General features: G+C 55.5%; 1 protein-coding gene across 2 annotated transcripts in view; it reads left to right on the top strand.

Moving 5' to 3' along the window:
- The window catches only part of TMEM184B (transmembrane protein 184B), a 51259-nt gene extending 31416 nt beyond the window's left edge, over window positions 1-19843 (top strand). The window contains exons 4-10 of one of the 2 annotated variants that reach the window (XM_012528164.2): window positions 8262-8352; window positions 8841-8916; window positions 13079-13170; window positions 13924-14093; window positions 14514-14708; window positions 16595-16615; window positions 17618-19843. In XM_012528164.2, coding sequence (XP_012383618.1) covers window positions 8262-8352; window positions 8841-8916; window positions 13079-13170; window positions 13924-14093; window positions 14514-14708; window positions 16595-16615; window positions 17618-17859 — 887 coding nt within the window. In that variant the 3' untranslated portion in view covers window positions 17860-19843. The remainder of the gene's footprint in view (window positions 1-8261; window positions 8353-8840; window positions 8917-13078; window positions 13171-13923; window positions 14094-14513; window positions 14709-16594; window positions 16616-17617) is intronic. The other variant, XM_004466216.4, reaches the window with a different exon arrangement.
- The last annotated feature ends 739 nt before the right edge of the window (window positions 19844-20582 follow it).

Below are 20582 nucleotides of genomic sequence, written 5' to 3'. Positions count from 1 at the left end.
AAAGCTTATGTAGTTTCTTGCCTTTTTACATGGCATTACATAGTGACTTCCTACTATAAAGGGTTTTCATTTAGGTATTTTACCTTGTTTGCATCATTATTCTCTATAAATGTTGCTCAAAGCTGAGCCTTATCAGGATCTTGAGATTACATTTCCTTTTTTTATACAACTTTTTGTTTTTTTATAACATTTCTTGTTTTTCAGTTTGCTCAGTTTTGTGTATACCAATCAAATTTATCCCCAGTTGCTTCAGTTGAATCACACACACACACCCCACACACCTTTTTCCCCCTTGGTGCTGTTCCTCCTGAGCCCTTGTCTTCTTGCTCTGGTCTGGTCGGAGCTTTTGTGGCCTCCAGTCCTCAGCTGTGGCTGTGGGTCTTTCTCTGCCGTCATCCTGGGAATTCAGTTTGTTTCTAGGCTGTTTCCCTGGATGCCATTTCTTCCTCTTCTATGATTGAAGCACACTTCCAGGAGATTCCTGAGAATAGGGGTGCAGAGAAATTCTATATTTTGAAATCTGAACATTTGTCTGAAAATACCTTTATTGTAATGATTCCATTTGATTTGGAATTTAAATTTGAAGGCATGTTTTCACTGTCTTGTAGCTTCCAGTGCTATTTTTGGGAAGTCTGCTGGAATTCTGATGCCTAATACCTGTGTATGTTCCTTGCTTTTTTCTCTCTCACTTTTAGGATTCTGTCCTTAACCTCATTGTTCTGAAGTCCCACAAGAGATAGGATTCATTCATTGTGCTGGGCACCTGGTGAGCCCTTCCAGCATGGAAACGGATGTGCTTAGGTTTGGGAAATTTTCTTGTATGTTTCTCTGATAATTTCTTCCCCTCTACTTTTTTCCATTCTCCCTTTTTGGAATTCCTGTTAGTTTGCTCTTGCATTTCTGGACTGAGCCTTGGGTTTTCTTTATAATTTTCCAGCTCTTTTTTCTGTTACAGATGTGTTTCTCAGGAATTTTTTTTTTTTTTTTTTTAGTCTTCACCTTTGTACTTTCCTATCTAATGTTTTGTTTCCTTTATCATATTGTACATGTCAGAGACTCTTTCTTGTTTTTTTTTTTTTTTAATAGCTCTTTGTTTTTGGTTTTGGACAGAGTATCTCTTCTTTCTCTCTGGTAATGATATTAATGACAGTTTTCTTCTGTTCCCTGTGTTATCTCATTAATCTCTGAAGTCCTTTCATTTCTTTGCTTTGGTCTTTGACCTTAGTGTTTTAGTAGCTCTCCTCAAATATCTAGTGTCCTTGACTATTTATTTTTAAAAATGGAGCTTAAAATTTCTGACCCTTCCAATTGGGTGATGGAACACAGGCATTTCTTTTCCCATTTTTGTGCAGTGGTGGGAGTAGGCATCAAATGAAAGCTTTTTGATGCTGGGCCTGTTTCCCCAGAGAATAATTTTCTCATCTCCTGCCTGGGAAGTAAAGCTGGGCACCTGAGTTATGGGGGAAGAGGGACAGGAGGGGACATCTCACACTTCAGATTTAATCTCTGCATTTTATGCAAGTCTCCTCATTACTGCCCTCAGCTAGGCCTAGTTGCTTGAGGATAAAGCCGGTTCAGCCTCTCTTGAAAGTGACAATCGAGTCTCTTCATTTGAGACCTCTACCCGGCTTTCCCAGGTTTGCCCTCCCACAGCCATCAGGGCTGCCTGAACGTCAAGTCCTGCGCCTTCCGGGGCTTCTCCTTGGCTCCCTCCCCGACCCCACCTCAGGGCACCTACCAGGTTTCGTCTTCCAGATTTCTGTTGGCCATCTCCGTCACTGTTCCCTTTGTCCTCGAAGGTTTGCACCCCCCATTTGTGGTCATTTTAGTGTCATTTTGGTGGGAGGGGCGGCTAGAAATAACTGGTATTCAACTTGTCAACCCCATGAATTGGTGGTCTTCCCATTTTGTGAGGAGACTGAGTCTCACTCAGAGAAGTAAAGTGACTGTCCGGGCCTGGCCGCTCAGTACAGGGTACCGTGTGGTAAGGGCTGTCGTTCATATGGTGTTGAGGTGCGGACGCTGGAGGGTGGCCGGGGCAGAAAGTCACAGGGGGCGGAGACCAGCCCTTTTAAATGCATTTTGTGCTGCGCTGTGGTCCGGGGTGAGGGGCAGCTCGTACAGATGACCAAGGCAGCCCTGGGGAGCTCAGCCTGTCTGGAAGAGAGAAGATGCACTTAAGTCGCCTCATTGGAGGTGCAGGCGGGTGCCTGGGGGTTCAGAGGAGGGAGGCCGGCCTTCCCGGCGCTTTACGCAGTCACTGTTTCATTAATCATGTTTGTGTGTGGCACCTTATAGTTCCACCAAATGTTTTTCATCACTGTTAGCTCATTCTCACCTTCCACTTACCTGGTGGGTGTATATTATTCTCATTTTACTATCATGGGGAAAAAACCACACATCCAAGGAGGTTAAGAAACTTGCCCAGGATTACCCAGAGAGTAATTTCCAGAGGCCAGGCTCAGCTGTGAGTCTCTGATCCCAGGCAGTGCTCTGTGCCAGGCGCAGGGAAGGGGAGTGTGGGGCAAGTTTCTCCCTTGAGAAAGGATATACTTTTATTAAGGAAACAGATTTTATATGCTTGTAAGAAACAATTAGAGAATGATGCTTCATTCACCCAATTTTAGTTTCCTGGAATCTGGCCCAAAGTGAAATACCTGCCCAAGTAGAGGGAGTACAGCAGGAAGAACACAGCTGAGGGCCGCAGAGGCCCACGGGCTGGTTGGTGTGCTGCCCCCAGGACTCCCGTGGTTGACAGAGCCGAGAGGCACAAGACTAATCGATCAAAGAAAAGAAAGACATTCAGAAGAAACCAAAGCAAAAGGGAGATCAGAAGCAGCATTTGAGGTAGTGAAGAGCAGCCAAAAGCAGGGTCAACGAAAGGACAGAAGAGCCCTGTGGGAGGAGAGAAGCCACCTGGGGCAGCTCCAGCGTCTGGGCGCATTGACACAGGGCCATTAGTCTGGCCCCTGCAGTTGTAGCACATTGTGCTCGTTATTGTCCATCGTGACTAACAACTCCCCGAAAAGGGGGGAAGAATGTTCTAAGTCCTGTATTTACTGAGCAGAGATTTCTGTCCAGAGAGGTCAAAAATTATGTTAAAAATTCATTTTAATTAAGTGGAAATTGAGTTGAACAGACTCATCTGCCAGTTATCTGAAATACGGAATGTGCCCAGTATTTCCAGGTGATGGTGGCGAGTCCAGCTTTAGTGTTGAAGGTGTCAGAGGAGGGCGAGCCTGGCATGGCCTGGTGCCACTGAGACTCCGCACTGGCAGCCCGTTGGTGCCCGATGAATATTGGCTGAACAGACGAACGCATCTGCCTCACCTGCAGTCACGACCTCATGGGGACTCCTGGCCTGGGAGCTGCTGGGGGAGTACACTTCTTAGCAAGTGCTCTCGTGAAGCCCTGAGTGTGGCCCCGGGAGCTCTGGTGTCATGGTTATTGGTTCCGGAGGGACACTGGGAGAGAGGCCGGATGGAGAGCAGTCTCTTGGACTCCACCTTCCTGTCCAGGCATCTGAGAGGAGAAGCTGCCAGTGAGGAAGGAAAGCCTGTGTCTCCGAGTCGGAGGGGACTCATAAAGGCCTGTGCTGCTCAGAACCCCTTCCTCATGTGCTGTCAAGAGGCTGCCCAGCGTCTGATGGCCCGCTTCCACTGTCAGGGAGCACGCCACCTTCCAAGGCCACCACCCCACCTCTGAAGTCTCTGCCTGCTAGGAACTTATTTTCTGTGAAGCTGAAGTCCTTCTGGGGTCTGTCCCAGGGTGGGTCCTGACCCCATGAACAGGGTAGCCTGTCTCTCATGTGAACAGAGTGACCCCTGATGTCTTCTCCTCTCCAGGCCTCAAGGCTCCAGTGAAGTAGTGCCTTAATTGGTCTCCATCCCGGTCCTTCCCTCCTGGTTCTATGCATTTGTCTCCAGGTCACTTAAGACTTGGTGCCTAGGATAGAACAGAAAGTTCCAGGTGCCTGACTGTCCAAGTCAGGGGAGAGAGGGCCTGCCACTACCTTCTCTAATTGCAACCCTCTAGACCGGAGGGCCTGGTCTCTCGGTCCCCTGGTCACTTGTGTGTCCCCAGGGGCCAGTACAGAGCCTGGCGCACAGGCTGTTGTGACTGTCTGGGCAGGCGTCGAATCATTTCGTGTCTCCAGGGGCTCTGCAGGGGCCAGAATGGGTCCTGGGTAAGGAGGGTGGTCAGGAGACAAGCCCACTGGCACTGTCTTTGTGTTTGTTTCCGGGGTGTGTGTAGAATGTTCTGTTTTAGATACCATTGCTGGGATGTTAGGATAGCATTTTGTGTGGCCCTGTCATTTCCTAGGAGGATGAATTGATTTACCAGATGGGCAGTGGGCTCTGGCTGGGATGGTTGAGTCACATCTGAGGAAATTCTGTCCTGTCTACCTTCTCTGAGGATGCGCTACTGACTCACAAATGATTCTTTAAAGGAAATTGTCAGCGAATTGGTGTTTTACAGACTGCCTGGCCCCAGAGCACCTTAAAAGGTCAAGAATCTTGAACTAAGAGAGACTGATGAAATTTGATGATTCTGACCAATTGAACCCCCCTTGTCAGTATACACAGAGATGAATACGGGTAAATGCCTAGACCATGTAACGTGGGATGTGCTGACTTACGTTGCCGTGGAAAAGAATGTGAGCTTCAGCACCAGGTTCTTAGTGAGGGCATTGCAGGGACGGCCTTGCTTGGGAGGGTGATTCCGGAGGGAGGGGTTGATGAGCCTTGGGCCCTGTGGCTTCTCTCGAAGGCTTTGTCTTTGGTGACCCGGACTGATCACCTGCTAAAGGTGCAGCAGCCTGTCCATGGGTGAGCTCTTTGAGCCACAGGCTTGAGCTGCACCTGCTTGCCTCGCCTCTCCAAGCCCAGTCGTCAGAGCAACTCACCACAGGGGAGACCTCAGCTTTCTTTCTTTCTTTTTCTTTCTTTTCTTTCTTGAGGTACTGGGGATTGAACCCAGGACTTCATACATGCGAAGCAGGCACTCAACCGCTGAGCTTCGCCCACTCTGCAAGACCTCAGCTTTTGTGGCCCAGGCCCGGCCCTTCATTTCTTCAGTTTTTATTGAGTGGATATAAGTGCCAGGTCCTCTGCCTTCCTACCTGCAAGGAATTTATAGTCTAGAAAAAATACAGGTAACACTGTAGAGAAAACTCCAGGCCCCACGCTGTACTCTGCTCACTGTGAGCTCAGCCGTATTCAGGACTTTTATCTGCTTACTCTCCGAATCACGGCAACCCCGCAAGGATGGCTCGTTGATGCATTAGGACACTGAAACATGGGTAGCTTAAGGAGCTTGCCCAAAGCCACAGCTCCTCAGCGGTGGAGCTGTCATCGTCCCCGGCAGCTGGCTCCAGAGGCTGTGGCTCTGCTGGTGCTTGATGCCACCTCTTGTAATGGGCCTCCAGAGAGCTTGGCTGTGCATGAAGTGAGACTGGTGGCAGAACAGAGCAGGGCACCACGGAGATGGTGACCGTTCCCCTCGGCCTAACCCAGAGACTTAGCCAGGTGGTTCCAGGTAGAGGGGCCCGAACGTGCTGCTGCTCAGAGGCGTGAGACGCCCGTCCTGGAGACATCCCAGTGGTTTTATTTATGTCCTGCTTCCTAGGAGGCTAAAAGAGCCATTTATTTTGTTCACGGATATTGTAGGCCAGGAATTCAGACAGGACAGAGTGGGGATAGTTCGTCTCTGCTCCCGTCTGGGCTTCCACCAGAGAACTTGAAGGCTGGGGCAGGAGTCCTCTGAAGGCTGCGCACTCGTAGGGCTGGGCTTGACGCAGGCTGACGTCAGGCTCTGCTTGACCACCTCCCCCTCTGCCACATGCCCCGAAGTTCTTGTCAGCGAAGAGGAATCAGGAGGTCAGTGGAGATTCTTGCAGTCACCAAACACACCCTGAGCTGCCTCTGTACCAGGCAGGTGGGGCAGGCAGGTGAGCAGTAATGGCCGTGACAGCCAATACTCAGCACTGGCCACTCTCCTGAGCACTTGGCGTACTTGCCTAAGCCTCACTCCCACCCATCTAGGCAGGTACTCCTGTAACCTGCATTTAATGGACAAGGAAACTGAGGCCAGCTGACCAATGGCCGAGAGCCACCTGGCAAACCCTCTGCTTTGCACCTGTCAAGGGACAGTCACAGCAGAGTGGGCTCAGTGCTATGGGATGTGTGCATGGAGGGTGCTCCCTGCGATGCCCCACCCCAGCTGGAGACCTGCACCCTTAATATGTAGATTAGAGTGCCCAGGCCTGATGGACAGCACCCCAAACGTACTCCTTTCCAAAGTGCTAAAACGTATCACCAGGGTTGTACGTGCTTTTGCTTCAGGTGGTTAAACAATTGCTGAGTGTCTTCTGTGGCCAAGCATTGTGCTGGTGTCTTGGGGACAGAGTAGGTAAGAGGCGGGCCCTGCTTCAGGGGGTCCCAGTCCAGTGAAGCCAGGCAGTCCTTTTACTACAGCATGGTAAGTGTTGGCAGGTGCCTGTGAGTAAGAGGTTCCCTGGATGAGAAAGCACCCAGCTCCCTTGTGTCCACCGGACCCATCTCAGAGGGTGACTGGGTTTGGAGGGGGACTAGGAGTTCAACAGGCAGCTGCTGGGGGTGGGGGCTGCTGCCCCAGGCAGTGGGACCTGCAAGCACCAAAACACGGGAGGGTACATCCTGCCCTGGGGGCCAGAGCAGCATTTAGGACAGGGACCAAATCCCTGGAGACCCTGAGGCCCCAGCCAAGTGCTTGCTCCTGGCAGGCACCAGGGGCCCTAGAGGAATGGGGTGCGGATGGTAGCCTGAGCAGAGGGAAAGCCCTCTGGCTGCAGGGCAACTGGTGGCTTCCTTGACCTTGTCTCCCCGCCCTGTTCCGCCCTTCCCTTGGCCTCACTCCTTCACTGGATACTTCTCCTGTTCTCCGTGTTCTCAGTTGCTGGGTTTTGTCGTGGTGCCCTTTCCTACACCCCTCCGTACTTGCTCTTTTTTTTTTTTTTTTTAGATTTATTTTTATTTTATTGCCCCCCCCCCATTGTCTGCTCTCTGCGTCCACTTACATTATCAGGTGGCACTGGGAAACTGCATCTCTTTTTTGTTGTGTCATCTTGCTCTCCATCAGCTCTCCGTGTGTGCAGTGCCATTCCTGGGCGGGCTGAGCTTTTTTTCACGTGGGGCAGCTCTCCTTGCAGGTGCACACCTTGCATGTGGGTCACCCCTACACGAGGGCGCCCCTGAATGGCAGGGCACTTCTTGCGTGCAACAGCACTGCACGTGGGCCAGCTCACCACACGGGCCAGGAGGCCCTGGGGATTGAACCCTGGACCCTCCATATGGTAGACAGACGCTAGCCACATCTGCTTCCCCCGTACTCACTCTTTACACCCTTTCTGCTTCTGGCACCCTGCTGGAAGAAGCCTTTCTAGTGCTGACTTGGCAGACGCCCACTGACCATGTGGTCGATTACAATGTATCACTGCATTTATTGAGTGGACACTTGCATCATCGTCTCTGCTCTGCCATCTCTCACTTTGCAAATTTTATATCTTTCTGGTGATGGTGAGCTGGGGGCCAGTTCCCAATGAGCTGACAAACTTCATAATCCGTTGCCGCTCTATTTTGGGTGTGTTTTCGGTGCTTTTGTTACATCTCATGGTGATATGCGTTCCGTAGATATGATAGCACTAGATATCCGTAGATATGATAGGTTGTTGAATGGCTGAAGCCTCTGCTAACTCATTCTGGCTTAGAGTTTCTCCAAAGATCCCTCTGGAGAATGTTTGTCATTATTTTGCTTTTAAATTGTGTTCTCTAACACATAACTGGAAAAGTGCGTAAAGCACATATGTACTGCTTGGTAAGTGTCCATCAAGCCAGTACCCACTCAGCCCCCTGAAGACCCTCGCACGTTGCTGGCCCTCCGGGGCCTGTGGGCCTGGCTCTGTCCCACCCTCCTCCAGCCTCCTTGCACAATCCCAGATTTTATGGCAACCATTTCCTTGCTTTTCGTTATGGTTTTACCACCAGTGCATGTGTGCATTCCTAAACAGTGTAGGATGGCCTTGCCTGCTTTTGAGCTTCTAAATGGAACATCACCATAACTATTCTTTCCACCAATTTCTTTTGTGCGGCACCAGGTCTGTGAAGGTCAGCTGTCACTGTGTACAGCTGTGATTCATTCACTTTCATGGCCGTTGAGAATTGTACCATCTATTTACCCATTCTCTTGGTTCAAGTGCTTTCCTCTGGATACTCTCTTCACAGCCTTGGTCATCTATAATTTCCTGAGCCTGTGTTATGAATATCTTGGAGGAGAAAGTTCCATCATGTCTGAGATCAGAGGGAAGCCCATTGAGTGAGTATGAAGTCTCCCTGGAGCCCCACACTGCACCCTGATTCCTGAGTCTGACATTCTTTGAACTGTTCTGGTGTCAGCTGGACACACGGACCATTCTTGTCCGTGACCTTGACCCGCTGTGCCTCTTCCATACTTCCTGAGTGAGGCCATTCTTGGGAAGGCCTCTCTGGCTCCTTCCTTGTTTCTCTCCTCCCAGCTGGCCTCAGCCCTTGGCTCTTGTTGTTTCTCCCTCTAGTTTTCCTGCCAGACCTTTCTGAAATGGTTTGCTCCCCCAGGGCCAGTGCAGCCCTGCTTCCCTCCTGTCCCGGCCACCTGTGTAGACCATCCCTTGTGGCTCCCCCTCTGCTTGGGCTTGAGGCTGCCACCACCTTCCCCTGCTCTGCCCTGGCTCGCCTGGGTGTGAGGGAGCCCCACATCCCAGCCCTAGCTTTTGGGAGTCCTGGCTTTCTGCTCACCATCCTTGTGTCTGTGCCTGTCTCTTCCAGGTCCAGCTGTATGTATGGCACATGCTGCCTCTGGGGAAAGACTTATTCCATTGGATTCCTGCGGTTCTGCAAACAGGTACGCCACCCCGCCCCCCAGCTGCCTGAGGAGCAGGTGCGATCCAGGAGCCTGGGTCTGTCCCCTGGATTAGCAGCTACAGGGGCTGTGGGGCCAGGGTGACCCTGGCACAGAGCTGCCCATGGCCCCTGTTGTGGAGTTCCTAAGATGGGGTACCCCACTCCCCCAGCCTCTGGTCCCCAAGCTCTTAGGGATGCAGCCACATTCACAGAGTATCCTCAGAGGGGTTGGGATGGGTGGTGTCCTTGAATGTCTGATGCAGCCTTGGCAGGAGGAACTGGTCCCAGACTCTTGCTTGCTTTTCTCAATCCTCGGCTTGCGAGAGAATCAGAGGAAGCACGTGGGGATCCTAAAGTCTCACTTTGAAAAGTTCCCAGCAGGCCTGTGCAGTTGCTCTGATCCTTCCTGCATTTCCTCGTTGGCAGTTCAGCTTCCGGTGTTCTTGGCTGCCTCACCCAGTGGCCTGGGTGCAGGCAGTGTGTTGTGGGTCAGTGCAAAGACCTGGGGGTCTGCCCATCTGAGCTTGATTTCTACCGTCTGTGACTGCGTGACCCGGATAAGTGACTTAACCTCTCTGAGCCTTAGTCTCCTGTCTGTGAAGTGGGTGTGCTGATACCTCGTGGGATGGTTGTCAGGAAGAGCTACCAGAATACACAGAAGCCTTTAACACAGCAGCTGCTGTGCATCCTCTTGTGTAGGGAAGAGGACGGTGTGTACTGTGCCCAGCCTGCCTGCCCTCGCTTCCACCTCCCCTGGGACTCCACATCCAGGCCGTTCCCCTTCCTCTGTGTGGGATAGACCACCGTCCGTCGATCCCTTCTTCCACTGATGGACGCTTTATTTCTACTTTGGGGTATTAGGAGTGGGGCTGCTGTGAACATTGGTGTACAGAGGCTGTTTGATCCCTTTCACCCCCTGCTTCATCCCAGAAGTAGTCCTGGAGGGAGAAGACCCTACAGGCGAGTTGGCGCAGCCCACCTGGGGGCTGGCCTTTCTGCCTCTCGGCACAAGCCCCTCTCTCAGTGCCAGTTCTGCTTCCAGATCTTTCTCTCCTGCAGTCTTTCCCAGAATCCCACCCCTGGGACTGCAGAGAAAGAGTTAAAGCTGTCCTGGGCTGGGGCGGGCGCTTTAGAGCATTGTTCAGGTTCCTGCCCCAGCAGTGACTCACTGCCTGCTGGATGATTTTACTGTGTACAGAGTTTTGATCTTGTGATCACTGGCTAGTGTCATCTTGTTGTAAATGATTCCCCCAGCCCTGTGGGCTTGGATGTTCTGCCGTTATTCCTGGAGGTGCAGGAAGAGGTCGGAAGAGGAAAGGGAAAAAATAAGTCTACTTCACTTCTTCCCCAGTGTCACGGTGAGAGAGAAAGCGCTGTGGTTTTGTCCCCAGGCACAGAAATGGGCTTTAGGAATCAGCGAGGCCAGTCCCCAGTGTCTGAGTCTCCTGGAGAGCGTGTTCGTAGTCCAGGCTTCCAGGTCTTCCACCTCCTGCCCTCCACCCCAGTCTGATTTAGAAGGTCTGAACTGAGCTCTGGGACCTGGTGCCACGTGACCCTGATGTCCAGCCCGGCTTGGAACCTCTGATTGTGTCCAGACCCCCCCCCAGGGCAGTGGTTGGGTGGAGGCTTGGAGCTGGCAGACTTGGGCTCCAGTGCCTCTGTTTCCACATCTGGACCATGGGGTTAGTGACAGTACCTACCCCAGAGGCGGATGTGAGCACGAGGGGAGCTACCCTAGGAAAGCACAGCCCATTGCCAAACTCAGAAAGTCCACTGGAGGAAGCAAACTGCTGCTGCTATTGTCACGAGGAAACTGATTCACTGAGGAAACTGGAGACCTGCCCAGATGGGCTCTTTAGATTTCCAGCCCAATTCCTCCTTCCCCCAAGGGTGCTGGTCCCACTTCCTCTAGGTGCAGTCCTGGGGCCAGGGAAGTGTGGAGGGATTTTTCTGGCAGCAGCATCGCACTTCTAACCGCCATCACATGTGCCTCTCCTCAGGGCGGCCCCCACTCCCCACAGGCCACCCCGGGCCCTGCAGACCTGCCTCAGCTCCTCAGTGGGGGCAGAAACTTAGGGATTCGATAGGCTGCTCTTCTCTGTTTCCGGGGTCCTTGCCTGATTTGGAACCACACCAGTTTGGTTTAGCCTTGTAATTGGATAGTTTATTGTGGTAACATACTTGTAACACAATTACAAATTGCCATTTTAACCATGTGTAAGTGTACAATCCAGTGGCGTTAATGAGTTTAACAGCATTGTGCTGCCATCACCACCTTGCAAGACTAAAACCGTTTCCATTACCCCAAAGAGAAACTCTATCTGGATAATTAAGGGATAACTCCCCATCCTCCCCCATGCCCCTGGTAACCTCTCATTTACTCTCTCTGTCTGTGAATTTTCTTATTCTAGATATTTCATTTAAGGGGAATTATACAATATTCATTCTTTTGTGTCTGGCTTATTTTCAGCATAATGTTTTCAAGGCTTATCTATGTTGTCAGTTGTATCAACAATGACAACAGTGAGTTTTGTATTTAACAAAAACTCATTTTGTTAAATAGCTGAATAATATTCCCTTGTGGGGATAGACCACATTTGCTGATCCATTCATCTCTTGGTGGACACTTGGTTTCTACTTTCAGGTATTATGGACTGCTGTGAACATTGGTGTACAAAGGCCTGTTTGCGCCCCTGTGTTCATTCCTTGGGGTATATACCTAAGAGTGGAATTTCCAGGTCATATGGTGATTCTGTGTTTAGATTTCTGAAGAACCACCAAACTGTTTTCCACAGAGGCTGTGCCATTTTACATTTCCCCCCAACAACACTTGTTTTTTTTTTTCCATTTTTTTGTTTTGTTTTGTTTTGTTGTTGTTTTAACAGTAGTCAGTCTAGAGGGTGCCTGAATGAATGAAGTGATATCTCATTATGGTCTTGATTTGCATTTCCTTCATAGCTAGTGATACTGAGTATCTTTTGATATGCTTATTGGTTGTTTGTATATCTGTGGAGAAATGTCTATTCAAGTCTTTGGTCCATTTTTTTAATTGGGCTGTATTTTGTTGGTGAGTTGCAGGAGTTCTTTACATGCTGATGGGATTTTAAATTACTCCCCACTCCACTTCCACACCAGCCTATGTGGTTTACTAGTTTTCCCAAGAACGGTGATTCTTGTGGTTTTATGGGCACTTGTGGATACTCTGGGAGTCGACTGGGGCCCCTGTAGGGTTTTGTGAAAACCAGGCTAAAGAATTCTTTCCGTGCTGAGCAAGCTGGCGGAGGCCTCTACTGAGTGTGCAGAGGTGGGAGCCGCCAAGAGGATGCCGTGCCGAGTCCCTGCTGAGGCTTCACAGCAGCCGGCCTGTGACCAGGTGCTGGTGATGCCAGCCTCCCTCACTCCAGCGACCACAGCTGGGAGTTGGGGAGCCTGGAAACTCAAACTCAAACTCAAATGCCAGGACTCCAGAGGCGCTGTGCTTTGGGCTGCTTCCACTCCCCACTGCTTGTTCTCAAGGTCATCCCCGTCCCCAGCCGCAGCCTAGCTCTGGACGCAGAGCCTGGCCCCAGGCCCGGTGCGTGGGGCAAGGGGCCAGAGCAGGGGAGTGGCAAGGAGGATGGGAGGAGGCGGCCTCCGCCCCCACCGTGCCCTGTGTGGCCAGTTCTTCGAGCAGGGTCTGTCCTGCCCCAGGCTTCACGGCCCTCACGGCCTGGCCCTGCCCATCTCCCTGGCACACATCTCCACTGCTGCCACCTGTGCTTGTCCACTCCAGACTCTCAAGCCTCCGTGTCTTTGCACGGGCTGTTCCCTTTGCTGCGAATGGAAGCCTGTCCCCCCTCTTGTGTCTCTGGAAGATTCCCAGCAGCCCCTTTTCTGAAGAGCCTTCTCTGATGAGATTGTACATCTCCTGATCCACCCACTCCCTGTGTTTTCCCCTCTTCCTTCCTCCAGCACACTTTGTCTTCTCACACGCTGCATTGCAGTGTCACTGCCTTTCACACATTCTGCCTTTCACCCCCTCCAGACAGCAGCCCACTCGGGGGCCGGACGTAGGGCCTTCCCCTGTCTCCAGCATCCAGTGCAGGGTCCAGCGGATGTGCTTGTGGCACATTTTCTGTGCTCTTCCTCCTCTTTTGACCTCCTGCCTTTCCCTGCCCCAACAGGCCACCCTGCAGTTCTGCGTGGTGAAGCCGCTGATGGCCGTCAGCACCGTGGTCCTCCAGGCCTTTGGCAAGTACCGGGACGGTGACTTTGAGTAAGCAACGGGTCCTGGTGGAAGGGGTAGAGAGGAGTGTTGGGGTAGGTGGCCCTGCCCGCAGGCTGATGCCCCCCTGGTTTAGGGAATGGGGTGCCCGTGGACTGGCCCCACATCGTACCTTTCCCCTGGGCATAACCCTGTCCTCCTTAACGCCTCCCTGTGCCTTTGAATGGGAGCTGAGCGTGACCCACTTGCAAGCCCTCAGTGTCTGTCCCATTCACGATGAAAGGTACCGTGTGACCAGGGCCTTCATTTCAGGCCCTATACTTGCAAGCACTTTGCAGGGACTACCTGTACCCCTCACAACAGCCCTGTCGGGGCAGATGAGGAAACTGAGGCTTAAGAGATGAAACTTGGTTCAAGAGGAAAAGCGAACCGAGCTCGGTGTCATTCCCTTTGAGCCTGCCTTCCAACAGCCCGTGTCGTCCACCCCCAGCCCCCTGGGCCTCCGGCACCACCCTGGCTTTTGTGCCCGTGTCCTCCACCAGTAGCCAGGCACCAGGGCCGCGTGTGGACAGCATAGCACCCTGGGAGCAAGGCAGAGGCAGGCAGGCTGGTACCATACTGTGGACTCACACCCTGCACACTTCAAAGGAAAGATATCAACTGCTTTGCTCACCTACCCACCCCTCCCCCCTGGCACGCTGAGCACTGCTCTGTGGGGGATTGGCATCTGGGCAGGGCAAAGGAGTGAGGCCTGGTCCCTTGGAAGGTGTGTCTGAGCCAGAGACTGCTCCCCCATTCCTGCAGTGTCACCAGCGGCTACCTCTACGTGACCATCATCTACAACATCTCCGTCAGCCTGGCCCTCTACGCCCTCTTCCTCTTCTACTTCGCTACCCGGGAGCTGCTCAGCCCCTACAGCCCTGTCCTCAAGTTCTTCATGGTCAAGTCTGTCATCTTTCTCTCCTTCTGGCAAGGTGAGCCTTCTCCCGGCTACCGCGAGGTCTGCCTGCGCCGTCCTGCCTGCCTCCCTGGGGCCACGGGGCCTTGGCCTTGCCGACTGGCCTGGGGTGATCACCAGCTTGAAGCTCAGGGGAGCTTGGGTCTCTGGGTACCTCTGGGCAGGCACCACTGGGGAGCTTCCAGTGGGGCCTCTTTGTGGACGGGGTGGGATCTCGGGGATCCTGCATAGTTGATGACCCTCAGTTTTGGTGGCCGGGCAAGGTGCTGGGGAGGGGGCGTTTCCTGGAGGCCTCGGCCTTGCACTTGCCTCCCCCGCTACAGGAACTCTTGTCCCTGTCCTCCCTGGGCTGAGTGGGCCTCTGGCTGGGGCTGCATGGAGGAAGGGGGCTGGGTGGGGTCCAGTCTGGAGCCAGCACCCCTGCCTCCTGCTCTAGGCATGCTCCTGGCCATCCTGGAGAAGTGCGGGGCCATTCCCAAGATCCACTCGGCCCGCGTGTCAGTGGGCGAGGGCACTGTGGCCGCCGGCTACCAGGACTTCATCATCTGTGTGGAGATGTTCTTTGCTGCCCTGGCCCTGCGGCATGCCTTCACCTACAAGGTCTACGCCGACAAGAGGCTGGACGCTCAAGGTACAGGGGGGGCGGGGTGCTCCTCTGCGCCTTGCGCCTTGCAGGTGTGGATGGGGTCAGGTCATGGGGCGCCCCCAGTCTGCATGTGGGAAATGGCCACAGAGCTGAGGTTGCCCGTCATCCGGCAAGGAGGTAGCAGGGCCAGGGGGGTCCCCAGCCTGGACTCCACCTCCTCTCCTGTGGGAGGACCCCCCTAAATAACTGATCTGGGGCTGGAGGCTGAGCCCACCTGTCTCTTAGGGTTTGTGGCAGGCCGATCACAGAGACCCCAAGATGCTACAGGACATTGTCCCCATGTGAAGGCTGGGCAGAGGCCCTAATGAGTAGACAGGCTAAGGGTGCCTGCACTGACGCTTTGGGCTGGCCTGTGTCATTCTGTCCTGTAATTCCCTGTCTCCAAAGCTCTTTTCTTTTTTATTTTTAATCTGATTACTTCGAAGAAACTGACTCAGATGGTAATAGCTTTTCACAGCTTTCTTTTTACACCTGCTAATCTTAGTATTGTTAGAATGCTGGTTAGCAACCCTGGCTGTACATTAGAATGCCCTGGAGAGCTTTGAAAAATATCCATGGCTTTGCCCCACCCTCCTCCTGGGGCTGGGCCTGGGCAGGGTGTGCTTTCGAAGCTCGCTGGGCGATTCTGATGCACACCCTGTGGAGAAGCCAGGGCCAGAGAGGAATGTTCACGGAGGACAAGGAAGAGGAGGCTGGGGCTGCCAGGAACTTAATTACCCAACGGGGAGGGGGCAGTCTCCATGGGAAAGCGTGTTCTCAGGCCCCTCCACCGAGGCGCCACCTGGAGGCCCGGCCGACTGGTTCCCCTCGTGGAGGGTAGACGCACCAGCCAGCAGCAGGGTCCCCGGCTCCCGCCCTCTCCCTCTCGTCCTGTCCCTTCCCTGGTTGGGAAGAGGCCTCGCACTGCCCCACGGCCGGAGCTCTGCAGGTCCCTCAGCTCTCGTAAGCCCGCCTTCCCGGAGCACTCTTGCTGTCAGGGGGCTGGGGGTCATTTGTTCAGGTTTTGATTGTGCCACCTACTCTGCCAGAGGCTGTGCTGCTGGGCTTGAGCTGGCCAGGTCCCCATAGCTCCTGCCACCAGCCGGTGCCCTGCCTGCTTCCCTCCAGTCTCCCAGTTGGAAGGATCTGGCGAACACCTACCCAGTGTTGAGGGTGGGCTGATGCACCCGGACCTGGTCCGGGCAGAGCCTGGAACCGGGGGGCACCCCAGGAACAGGCAGGGTCGTGGTGGAGCAGCACCCCTGCACTTGGGATAGGGGCCCTCAGCTGTCCGCCTGGGCTGAATTTCCAAGCATTGCCCACCCCACACGCAGCAAGAAACAGTGGGGCAGAACTATGGCTCCAGCAGGGACCCTGTCCTAGCCCAGCCAGGCCCGCTGAAGCCAAAGCTGCCCCTGACCGGCTACCCCTGACCGAGGTCCCCAGGCCCGCCGGCCCTCAGCCTACGCCTGGGCTCCGAGCCGGCTCTGCGCCTCCGTGGCTGTGTGGTCTGCACAGTCGCGGCCCTGCGAGCCTTCGTCTTCTGGCCGTGAGGCGTTGGGACTGGTGTAGTGCAGGCGTGCCCGCTCCAGCTGGGCCTGGAAAGAATGGGGAGGGGGCTAACCTGGACGAGCTTGAACTTGGACCACCAGTTGGGGTGTCCACTGTTTGTTCTTTCCTCCCTGCCCCGCTTCCTCCTCACCACGGAGCCCACATCCCCCAGGCCCTGAGGGGGCGGCTGGAGCTGCCTGGGTGCTGGGTGGGGCCTGGGAGTGGGGCTGGGTGGGGGGAGGCGAGCGTTTTCACTCAGCTGTCTCTTGTCTATTTCTCTGGCTCCTCTCCCTCCCCTCTTCCCCCTTGCCCTGCTTTTGCCCGGGTCTGGCCGCGGGCAGTGCCAACATACGGCCCTTACGGTAGGTTCCGCTCGTGGTCTGCACGTCTGTCCTGCACGTCCGTTCTGGTTGCTGTCACTGGCATGGCCCCCTCCTTCGCCCCTCTTCTGTGTCCCCCATCTCTTCCCCATTCCCACCCCCACCATGGTGCCCCCAACCCCCCAGGGCTGGAGAGCCCAGAACACCCGCCCACTGCGGGCTGCCCTCTGCAGAGCCTGCCTGCTTCCACCCTGGTATCTCATCGTTCTGGAATTTGCCCTGCCTAGTTCTGAGGGCACAGTGCTCGTTAACGGAAAGGGGGGGTTGGCACTTACTTTCTCATGGCAGAGAGTGTAAAAAGGTGGAAAGAACAGGCATGTTTGAGTCAGAAGACCTGGGTTCCAGGGTTGGTGTCGTCCCTGGCGTCTTGGTTTTGTGGCTGGACCCTTTCTCCCTCTGAGCCTGTGGCGACAATTCATTAGAGAAGGGACCGAGAGGAGGAAGCCAGTGCCCAATTCCCTGTCTGCTCTGCTGTGGGTCCCGGCCCCTGGCAGCCTTGTCACCGTGTGGGGTCCCTGGCTCAGAGGAGAGGCGAGCATTCCTTGGGAGAGCAGGAGCCCAGGCCAAGCCCCTGTGGGTGCCCCTGACTCCCAGGCGTGCTCCCCACGCCCCCCTTCCCGTCCTCAGTACGGAGCCAGCAGTGCCGGGCCGACAGTCAGGGGCTTAGCTCCCAGGCTCACTGGCTGGGGTCCCCAGGCTCACTGGCTGGGGTCCCCAGGCTCCACTGTGCTCCTGTTGCCTGTTGCCATCGCTGCCTGGGACACGCCGGTGCCCCTGGGGCTCCGTGGCCACTCTGCACCCCGTTTCATTGCCTGCCTCTTCTCACATCCTGGACCCCATTCTGTGTCCCAGGACGCCAACTCCACCCGCGGTTGGCCAAGGCAGCCTTGGGGTGGGGGCCGGTCACAGGTTTCGGGGCAGGGGCTGAGCCGCCTTCCCTTCCTCCCGCTGCCCGCCGCCTCACCCCTGCCCCCTGCCCTGCAGGCCGCTGTGCCCCCATGAAGAGCATCTCCAGCAGCCTCAAGGAGACCATGAACCCGCACGACATCGTGCAGGACGCCATCCACAACTTCTCGCCTGCCTACCAGCAGTACACGCAGCAGTCCACGCTGGAGCCCGGGCCCGCCTGGCGCGGTGGCGCCCACGGCCTCTCGCGCTCACACAGCCTCAGCGGTGCCCGTGACAATGAGAAGACTCTGCTGCTCAGCTCTGACGACGAGTTCTAGGTGCTGGCTGCTGGGGGCAGAGGCATCGGCCGAGTGCACCCTCTCTCCGGCCTCATGCCCAGGCTAAGAGACGGGCTGGCACAGCTTTGACTTTGCTCTTTTAATTTATTGGACCAGAAACACTCACATATCGCTTCCAGTGGGACAGCCAGATGCTATCTGCCCAGGGGACATCCCAGGCACATCCATGGCCTTCAGGAATATTTATTCACGGCCAGCCCTGCCCTGCCTGGGCCAGGCCCCAAGAGAACTGGGAGCCATTCCCATGCCCTGGCTGCACATCCTGGGAGGGTGGGTGGGTGGTGACATGCCGGGACCAGCTGTGCTCAGGCCCAGAGGCCTGTCCTTTGGACCAGTGGCTGTGGCCCCTGAGCCCCTCCCCCAGGTCGGCACCCCTCCCCCTAGGAGACCTCCCTGGCTGTCATCAGGCCTCAGCCCCACCCAGCACAGTCCTGGGTGAAGGGCAGCCCCCCCGCACTGTGCAGTACCCTGACGGGTGCTTCTCTGCCCACTACCCTCCCTGGCTCCCTGGTCCAGTGCTTAGCCTCACCCGGGCGGGAGGGGGAAGAGGGGGCGCAGTGCCCTCTGTGGAGCCCCCTCCTGAGCCAGGCCCACCTGGCCTGCTGCAGGGACCGGAGCCAGGCGCCAGGAGCTGTGGGGCCCTGCCCGGGAGACTGCTCTGTGCCTCTGGGCCCTGGGTGCCCTCCCCAGGCTGCACTATTGCCTGCCTCACGCATCCTCCGGGGTCGTCTCCCGGGGTCGCTCTCCCACTTCAGACCAGCTTCCACAGGAACCGAGGCTGGAGGCAGCGGGGAGGACAGGAGGGCGAGGAGCGGCCCCACACCTCCCGGTCCCCCATCCACAGAGGGCCTGGCGGCTGCCCCGTCCATCTCTCCTGTGCCTTAGTTACACATGAAAGCTCCCCTCCCTAGGCCTCCAGTCACAGGCACTTCCTGGGTGGTGACTGTGGGGGTCCCCTGGTCAGCTGCTGGCGCTCTGAGCTGCGCCAGGTTCCCTGGCTACGCCTCAGGAGTGGCCAGGATCACCAGTTCCCGCCCCCAGGCTCCCCCACCCCCACACACCTGAGTCTCCCAGGGCTGGAGTCCTGGGCTGGCCGGCTTGCCCTGCTGCTGCCTCAGGGCGTGCCGTGTGCGTGATGTGCGCGCACGGGCCAGGTGGCCTTGGACACCAGGTAGCTCTTGGGTCTGGACTCCAGCAGCCGGGAGGAGGGGGTGGGAGGGAGAAGGGGCCCTGCCTGGTGGTGGTTTCTCTTTTGGTCACTCCTGGAATGAACAGGCTCCCTCCCTGGGGGCTGTGACAAGGGTCAAGGCAGGGTGGCCCTTCTCGGCAGTCTTCCTTGGTCTCCTTCCAGCCCTCCTGGCCAAGCCTGCTCCCTGGGGGTCCACAGAGGCCAGCGGGTGGGGTCCTGGGGGCCTCAGGCCCCTGGCTGGGTGAGTCTGCCCAGGAAGGCAGCAGGTGGGTGCAGGCTCCGAGGACAAAACCCTGATCCCTCCCCACCATTTGCTTTCACGAATCTGCTTCTCCAGCACGTTTCCCTCTCTTCCAGGCCAAAGTGTGTTGCTGGGTCTGTGCCGCTTGGTCTTGGCCCGCCCTGGCACTTGCCCAGGCATCACAGGTGGGGGGAGCTAGCGGCAGGGGGCCGGCGGCCCGTGGGGAGATGGGCTCTGGGAACCCACGCCCAGTGGATCCATCCCCTTCCTAGGAGGCGTAACTGACCTTGTCATTTTTTAATTTTTTTTTTCCAGATAGAGTAGCTCTTTGTACATAAAAAAAAAATACTTGAAAAATTGATGTATGAGAAGACAGAGTCCCTAGTTTTGTATCTCGTGTGCGAATGCCATGAGTTCCACCAGAAAGCCGCTCTATTTTGGTCTCTGTGACATTTTAAATGCGTGACAGAAGTGAGCAAATAAAGTGAGAAAGAAATATATATATGAGAGAATATAGATTGTACTGAACTCTCCTCTGCCTGTGGTGAGGTTTCTTCCTTCCCCTTCCCCGCCCCCACGCGCCTGCGCTCGGGGGGTGTTGAGGGGCATCTTAGGAAGCCCTGTGCCTTGTGTGTCACGTGGAGCTGGTGGGGGGAGTCGCGTTGCCAGACTAAAATCGTGACCAGGCCCTCCCCAGACAGTGTCTGCCCCTGGCTGGTGGGACACAGCCACTGCCCCGGTCACAAGGAGGGCTGGGGTGGGGGCTGCTGGGAGGAAGGCCCAGGGCCAGGCACCACCCCGCCGCCCACCGTCGCGTGCTAGCACGGGGCTTGGCCTGCTGCTGCGGGGGCACCGGGGAATGCAGCCGGGGGGGAGGGGGGGAATTCCCAGCCAGCTCTCCGCCCCCCGCCAGCCTTTTCCGCAGGCCCCAGCTCAGCACAGCAGGAGCGGGAGCCTGGCAGGGGGACAAGGGGCCTGTGAGGCAAGCCCCTGCAGTGTGGCCCTTTTCCAGACTTGCACAGACGGGGCTCCCACAGGCCTGCCACCTCTCCACATCTGCTCCAGCAACGCACCCCTGTCTCCTGCGCTGTGGTAAACGTTGACCTACTGGGGTACTCTATGCTGACAACTTGCAGCCCTTCAGGTTCTCAGGGCTTCTCACGCCTCTCCACTTTTGTACCCTATTTACAGTTGGGTAAACTGAGGTTGCAAGAAGCTAAGCCATCCAAGGTCACGGGCCAAGGCACAGCTCATGGTCTAGCCCACACCTCA

Source organism: Dasypus novemcinctus, chromosome 12 (genome assembly GCF_030445035.2).
Source record: "Dasypus novemcinctus isolate mDasNov1 chromosome 12, mDasNov1.1.hap2, whole genome shotgun sequence".
In the NCBI taxonomy this organism is placed as follows: domain Eukaryota; kingdom Metazoa; phylum Chordata; class Mammalia; order Cingulata; family Dasypodidae; genus Dasypus; species Dasypus novemcinctus.
The sequence above is the reverse complement of the archived record's forward strand: the minus strand, read 5'-3'. Positions and strand labels throughout refer to the sequence as shown.